General features: G+C 60.2%; 1 protein-coding gene across 1 annotated transcript; it reads left to right on the forward strand.

The window, feature by feature from the left end:
* Positions 1 to 6,594: 6,594 nt before the first annotated feature.
* Positions 6,595 to 7,938, forward strand: FOXD2 (forkhead box D2). Its single transcript, XM_086617635.1, is given in 3 exon segments — positions 6,595 to 7,384; positions 7,387 to 7,430; positions 7,432 to 7,938. Coding segments are annotated over 3 exon segments (1,341 nt in total).
* Positions 7,939 to 8,156: the final 218 nt, after the last annotated feature.

Raw genomic sequence — 8,156 nt, forward strand, 5'->3', positions numbered from 1 at the left:
AGGGGATGGGGTTAAGGTGTTTGGCTTTGCCTCTGCTTCTCTGCATGAGTGAGATACTTCATCTTCCTCTACATACTGTAGGTTGTGAACTTTTTCCCTCTATTTATTCAGCTCCTTTCCAAGATGGGAACAGAGGAAAGGAGCCCTGCACTATACTCCTGTGCAGTAGGAACATCACAGACTCCACGTGACTTTGAGGTCAAGAGGCAAAATGTATCTATGAACTTGTTTGCAAGGCAGATATGTAGATATCAGAATGTATGTACAGGGCTGATTTTTTACAAGGTTACAGCAGATTCACCCCAACCTGATCCCCAGCTGGAGATTGCTGGATACTTTCAGGAGAAAAGAACTCTATCCCCCGCCATTTACTACACACAGGAAAAAATAAAAGGGAGTCAAACACTTTTGTCCCAATCAAGCTATATTCCAGTAATTTCCCATCTTCTCTGTAGTTTCCTCCTTTGAAGGCCCTCTCTTTGTATTGGTCCTGACCCCCAAGTTGAGGGTCCTCAGCTGGTGTTTCTCGCAGAAGAGGACTTTTGCCAACTTGATGGGTGAGGTGGGCACTAGGGCTGCTGAACCGCTGAGTGTAGAGAACTCAGCAGCAGGGATTTCCTGGGCACGTTTGGCATGATCAGGTGATAACATGGAAAACCTGGACTCAGAAATGTGAGCATGGTGTTCTACATTTCTAATAATTGGTTTCTTCATCCTTGTGAATCTGGCAATTTATTTAGGTTCTTGCGCTGGTGGACCCACTTTTGGAAAATCTAATTCCCTCCCACAAATGTTCCTCCCTTTCAAAACAATTTAAAAAAATCTTCTCTTTAATTTTTAGGGGATTCAGGGAAGAATGAAGTGATTTAACAGGCTTGTTTTCACAGGAATATTTTTCTTTGTGTGGTAGGCACAGTTACCAGGCTGTTCTATACACGTTGCCATGTGCCAGAGCATAATTGCCTTCCACATGCATCGGCCTTTGGCTAATGTGTTTTTTATGGCAACCAGGAGAGCTGGATTTGGTGAGTCTCAAAAGTGCAGCTGGTGGTTTATGACTTGAAATCACTGCGTTCCTCTGAGTTATGTAAGTGTGTGTGTATCCATCTCTTTTCATGTCAGATTGCTGAAGAACAGTACGAAAAAAGCTTATACCAGTTAATAAGTTGAGTGTTAAGCTCCGTATGAGCTTGCCTGGTGGGCTTCAAGTCCATGTGGGATGGGATCTGTTAGGAGTAGTGAGCAGCAGACAAAGTTTTCGAACTGCGAGTCCAAAACAAAGGTCCTAAACTCAGATCACAGCACCTAAATTAACGTATATGTATGAGGAGAGAGGAGTTTCCTACTTGTCTGAAGAGCAGGAAAGACAGGGAGACTTGCTCTCCAGAGGTTCATGACAGTTCAGGCTTGCACATGAGGTGCCTGGGAAAAAGTGTCCCTTGAAATCCAGGCCTTTTTTTGTGTGGGTTTTGGGACATCCGCGTTTGAAAATACAAGTCAACAAAACAAAGATGTCCGACATCTGAGCCCTGCAGGGATGGATGTAGGTACTTAACTTCCAGTGGTTTTCAAACTGGGAATTTCACACATCTTGCACTATCTGGCACCACCATTACCACTTATCTCCCCACACTGAGAGTTCTTGGTGCGCAGGCTGCAAACTGATCTTTGCAAGCTGGGAGCTGGCAGTACAGGGCTGGAGAAAAGGTTGAGCTGCAGGGAGCACTGAAGGTCTGAGCTTTGGGTATGGAAAGAAGAGAAATAATATCAAAGGAAATCACATAAGTGGAAAAAGAGCCCCTGGGGCAGCCCAGGCAGCAGCAGGTCTGTCTTGTTCATGTTTTCAGAGAAGTTAGAGGTCAGCCAAGCTTGATAACGAGAAAAATCCATCACTGAGCCTTGGGGGACTTGTAGATGCGGGTTCTCATCAGAGTCAACGAATTTAAATGCTGCTCGGCAGAGGAAACAAGAACGATTCTGTATTGCAAAACCAACAGATCATCTGGAAGGATCTGAGAGCAAGGACGGCGGGGCTGGAGCTAAACTCCCCGCACTGCCCAAGGCAGCGCACGGAGAAGCTGCAGGGCCCGATGCTGCCCTTCCCCGGGCACAGCGGTGCAGGATCAGGGCTTTGCCCCCCGGTAAATCCCAGTGCCGGGGGATACCCCAGCCGGGAACGGCCCCTTAGGCGGGGGCATGGCCAGTGCCGGGGCAGGAGCAGATCTTACCCCGCGGTGCTCCGACCTTGATCTCCGTGCCCTCCCCTACACTCCCACCCCCGGCAAGTAATGGTCTCGACAGACAAGCAGGGAAGGAGCTTTTCCCCGTGGAAAACAAAAACAAAAACACACACACACAAAAACCACCACATCACTTGTCGTTGTTGCCGTTTTGCAGCTTGCAGGGGCTCCGGCAGCTCCCATGCAGCTGCCCGAGCGGGGACACTGGGAGCCCCGGGGGGGAAACCTCGGCCGGGGGCGTCCACCTGCTAAAGAGGTCTGCAGGGCATAAAACCCCCGACCCAACACGCCTGGACAAAAAGCCTCATTAAGGCAGACGGGATAGGCAGTGAAAGTCATCTTAAAGGGAAAAAAAAAAAAAAAAAAAATCCTGATCGGCTCATGGCCTTTTATTTTTCCCTCTCTACTTTTGAGACTTTTTGGAGACTCTCTCCATCCCGCCAGCTCTGAGCCCCAGGGACGTTTAATACCGCAACTTCACGTGAAATGTAAAGAAGAATCGGGTTAAAAGGGGAGTTGGGAAGGGAGGCTGGCTGTAATGAAATACCGCGGTGAGGAGAGCAGAAATATTAAAAATCTGCCCAAGGAAAAATGTTTCTCTACCAGCCCTGCACGCCTGGGAATAGCGAGACCATGACAAGGCAATCTTTTCGGGTAGATCGATAAGAGTTTCTGTTTCGCGAAACCGCATCATTTCTTACCCCCGCGTGTAAACCCGTGATTAAAACTCGCCCCTCTCTCCGTGTGTGGATGCGCGGCCGGGAGCGTGTGTGTGTGTGTGATCCGACCATCTGGTTCGCTTCACTCCCGAGTTTCCCTGTTCTAAATCGTTTCGGGATAAGTGTAGTTTAGGTACTTTTTCTCGTTTTGATTTGTTTCTGCAGCCGATCTTGCCCGGCAAAGCCGAGGCTAACACGGACTCGGCGAGCGGGAGCCGCTCGCGGATGGAGGAGCCCAGACTCCTTCACAGTCGTTTCCTTTCGGGTCGTTCCCGTTAGTCGGGAGCAATATTTTCCCTTGAAACAGGCAGGAATCGTGTCGATGGCGGCTGATCGGGACATGCTACTTCTCGAGCTGCGGCGGCTCTTGATGCGCGATGCTGAAGCGAGGCGGGGTGGGGGGGGGAGTCCAGGCGGGAGCGGGACAAGGCACTGGCCTCATCCCATCAACAGCCGCCGCCAATCGACCCTTCTCGCCTCCCCCTCCCTCATTTTCAGGCTCATCGAGGTCCCGATGCCCATGAGTACGGCGGCAGACGGCTCCGCCCGAGCCCCCCGTTGCCGGGGGCTCCCCCCGCGGGCTGCCCGGCGCTGCCCGCCTTTTTGGGCAGGGGGAGAGTCGGCAGCCGGGGCAGGGCGGGGGGGGTAGGGGGTGGTCCAGGCAGCAGACACTCACATCTGTTTCACTTCGAGCCGTGCGGGGCCAGCCTCCAGGCAGGGCGATCGGGAAGGCGGCCGCTTTGCCACCGGGCACCGCGGGGGAATCGAGGGGCTCGGGGGCCGGCGGGGCATCCCCCGAGCGGTGCCCGCTGGCCTCAGCCTCTCGCAGCCCGTCGTTTTGCTGCCCCCCTGCCCTCCCCTTCGCCGCCCTGCAGAGGCACAAGGCTCAGCTCCCGGCGGTTCCTCGCTGCCATGAAATGCACCAAGTGGAAATTCAATCGCCCCGTTGTGTGTGTGGTCGAAATCTCTGGCAGCTGCTTCGGAATTTTTTATGACACTTTCGTTTATGTAGGGGAGGCATAACTATTATTTTACTTAATAAAAATGGAGAGCGGCTCGGGTCTTTTCCCTCCCCGCTCTCTTCCATTTGTTCTTCCCATCGCCTTTCCGCGGGGCTGATGAACGCAGTGTTTAAACTAAGTCGGTAGGAAAGATGCGGCGTCTCTGAAGCATTTCTCCATGTGAGCTAATTATACATATAAAAGAAAAAAATATGAGAATACAAACATATATACAGCTGAATATAAATGTACACACCCCTCCCATGAGAGGGAGATACATGCGTTATGCGCTGCAAATGCAGGTTATCTCGTCATCGGAGGAGTATAAAAGTGAAGGAGCTCAGGAAAGCTCCCCTAGCCCTGACACACGCTTGGGGGACAGACTTCCCACCTTCTTGAGTAACTCTCCGCACAATTACCCATCTATTTTCCCCTCCGATCGAGAAATCCTCCCCGATCGCAGCGCTGGCGGCGAGGGAGGAGGATGCGACCGAGCCCGCGCAGAGGCTCCGGCTCTGCAGGAGCTGCTTCAACCGGAGATGTGCGTGCGAAGCGCCGTCCGCTCCTGCCCGCTCCTGCCCGCTTCTCGGGGTCCCCCCCGAGCTCGGCGAGCCTGTGCACCGAGTCGTTAGGGCTTGAGTAATTGTGACCGGCATTTGGAAGCGGGGCCGTGCAGCTGTTTGGCCCGGCTCCCCGGTATTAGTGCTGGGGATTTTATCACCAAATGCTCGCACCTGTTAACGGCAGCGACTGGCAATTCATCACCGCGGATTCTCACACTGCTGAACGCGACCCTAGGCGGGGGAAGAGATCTCCCCCTGGCACCCCCCTGGAGGAAATAATTCCCTTCCTCCCTCCCCAGGCATCCTCCCCGCGCCCAGGGAATCGGCTGCGTGTTTGCAGAGCCTCTAAGGGGAGAAAAAAATAACAACGTGCGAGGGTGGCTCAGTGTGTCCGAGGCAGGGACAGGGACGCCGGGCTGCTACAGCCACCCACGGGGCGTGGGGTGGGCGGCTGCAGCCGTGGCCGTGTCCTCCGCCCTGCGCCGGGGTGGCTGCCCCGGCCTTGTCCCGGGAAAGGGCGGCCGCAGGCCGGGAAGCGGGGCTCTGCCACCCGCAGGGACACTGCTGTGGATCCGGAGGGGAGCTGGGGTGCCTCCGGTTACAGGGAAATCCTTCCGCTTCGGCTGCAGCCGCGGCAAGGTGGGCATCCGCTGCCCACCACCTCCTCACTGCCAGCCGTCGGGGGATGCTGCGCCTCGGGGGGAGCGATGGCAGGAGAGCGGCAGACGGGAGATCCCGACGCCAGAGGAGATTCCTGGTCCCGGAGGGTGCCTGGGGCCTGGCCGGGCTGCGGGTGGGCCACCTCGGAAAGTGGTACCCGGCCGGGCCAGCCTCGTCCGCCGGGGATGCGGGACTCGGGAGCCGTCCCAGCACCCCGCGGCCACGCACAGTCTTTGCTTTGGTTATTTCTCGCGTGGGGGGCAGGCTGACTGAGCGCTCCTTCTCGGGAGTCTTCCGCCCCGCACCTGCCGAGCCGCAGCATCCTTTCTGCGGGTGGGAGCCCGTGGAAGCCCTCGGGGATGGCGGGTTTCCAGGCAGGGTGCTCCGGGCTCGGTGACGTGTCAGTGACGTAAGCGCGTGGAGAAGGGGAGCAGGGATCCCCAAATTCACACGACCCCTCGAGGGGGCCGAGGGCTCGGCCCTGGCGGAGCGAGGGTCCCCGCCGGCGAGGCTGCTGAAGGGCGGCAGTTCAGCCCCCAGCCCCGTGGGCAGGCAGCCCTCGGGGGGCGAAGGGACCCTTCGGGGCCCCCGGGCGGAGGGAGGCGGCCGTCGCATCCTCCGGCACCGTGAGGTGCCTGGGACGGGGGAGGGCAGGGCTTTATCCAGCACCGACCTCCCCTCCCGCACCAGCCAGCTTCGAACGTAGCCGTGGGCATCCGAGCGCCGAGAGAGCGGGCAGCATCTTTCCTCGAAAGCATCCCCGCCGGAGGCGGCGGCCGCTCTCCCCGGGGACCAGGGCCGAGCCGGGCAGCCCCTCGCCGTGCCCCGCGGGGGCTGCGGCGGGTGGCACGTGATGCCGGGGCGGCCGTATAAAGGCCTGGGAGAGCTGGCAGGAGGCGCAGAGTGGGAGCGTTTCCACCGGGTCTCAGCTCGGGAGGGGTGGGGAGGGGGGAGCCGCCTTCCCAACTTCTGCCCTCCCCCCTCCCTCTTCCCCCGCCCCTCCCTCCCTCCCCCCCTTCCCTCCCTCCCCCCAGCCCTGCCAAAGAGCCGCCGCACCCCCCGCTCCCCCTCTTCTTCTTCTTTTTTTTTTTTTCTCCTCTCTTTCCTTTTATTATCGTTATTACTATTATTTATTATCGCTGCTTCCAAGCTCCCTGCCCAGCCTCCGGGCGTCCCGTCCCTCCGCCCCCGCCCCGCGCCCCCTCCGCCGCCCCTCCCTCCGCAGCCACCACCCCGCAGCCCGGCCGCGGCCCCGCCAGCAGCGGCGCGGCGAGCGGGGCGCGGAGCGGCGGCGCCGGGGCGCGGAGTCCCAGCGGCGGCCGCAGCCCTCCGGCACGGCCCCGGACCCATCCCGGGAGCTGCCGCTAGGTGGGGGGGGGAGCCCGGCCCCGGCCGCCCCGGCCGCACAACAATGACTTTGGGCAGCAGCGGCGGCGGCGGCTGCGGGATCATGTCCGAGCGCTCCCCGGAGGAAGAGCCGCTCTCCGAGGTGGAGGACGCGGATATCGACGTGGTGGGCCCGCCCCAGGACGGGGGCAAGTACAGCGAGGACGAGGACGAGGAGGACGACGAGGACGAGGAGGACGAGGACGGCGGCGGCGGCGATCCGCTGGGGCTCGCCCTGCCGCGGAGCGGGGCCGCCAAGGCGCGCATGGGGGGGTCCCCGGAGCGGCTCTCCCCCGCCGGCGGCTCGGAATCGGCGTGCGCCCGCGGCGCCGCGCCCGGGGAGAAGGCGCCCGCGGGCGGCGGCAGCGGCGCGGGGGGGAAGAACCCGCTGGTGAAGCCGCCCTACTCCTACATCGCCCTCATCACCATGGCCATCCTGCAGAGCCCCAAGAAGCGGCTGACACTGAGCGAGATCTGCGAGTTCATCAGCGGGCGCTTCCCCTACTACCGGGAGAAGTTCCCCGCCTGGCAGAACAGCATCCGCCACAACCTCTCCCTCAACGACTGCTTCGTCAAGATCCCCCGGGAGCCCGGCAACCCGGGCAAGGGCAACTACTGGACGCTGGACCCCGAGTCCGCCGACATGTTCGACAACGGGAGCTTCCTGCGCCGGAGGAAGCGCTTCAAGCGGCAGCAGCAGCTGCACCCGCCGCACCCCGAGCTGCTGCTGCGGGCCGGGGCCGCCGACCCCGCCGCCTTCCTGCCCGGCTTCGCCTACGGACCCTACGGCTACAACTACGGCCTGCAGCTCCAGGGCTACCCCCACCACCACCACCACCACCCCGGCGGCGGAGGCGGCGGCGCCGCGGGCGCCTTCCCCTTCCCGGCGCCGCACTGCCCGTTACCGGCTCCGCCGCCTCCCGCCGCCGCCTCCGTCTTCTCCGCCGCCTCGGCGCTGCCCTCCTTCTTGGGCGGCGAGCTGAACTGCAGGAAGTCCTTCTACCACCCCCAGCTGAGCCCCACCGCCCTGCCCGCCGCCCTCCTCCAGACCCTGAAGCCGGACCCCACGCCCGCCGGCGGCGGCAGCGGCGGCAACGGCGGCAGCACCAACCACCCCTCCCGGCCCTCTTTTTCCATAGACAACATCATCGGGGGGGCCGTGCCCCCGCCGCCCAGCACCAACCCCAGCGCCGCGCCCGCCGCGCCCTACCCCGCCGGCCAGGCGGGCCCCCCGGCGCAGGTCCTGGCCGTGCTCAGCCCCGCCTTGGCCCCGGCGCAGCCCCAGGTCACCCTGGCACACGAGCCGCTCCTGCAGCCGGCCCAGAACTTTTCCAGTAAAATCACAACCCTGAGCAGCTGTCATTTTTAAAGTGTGCTGGGGAGGGGGGGGGGTGGTGTGCGGGGGGAGAGTCGCGAAGCAAACGGCCCCTTCCCAGCTCTCCCCCCTCCTCCGGCACTGCTCCCCTTCCCTCTTCCCCCCCCCCCCATCTCCTCCTGTTGTGCTTTAAGGTAGGAAATATTTCCTCTTTTTTTTTTTTTTTTTTTTTTTTTAATTTTTACTTTATTTCCAGGCTCTGTGGCATCAGA

Source organism: Tauraco erythrolophus, chromosome 10, assembly GCF_009769465.1.
Source record: "Tauraco erythrolophus isolate bTauEry1 chromosome 10, bTauEry1.pri, whole genome shotgun sequence".
In the NCBI taxonomy this organism is placed as follows: Eukaryota; Metazoa; Chordata; class Aves; order Musophagiformes; family Musophagidae; genus Tauraco; species Tauraco erythrolophus.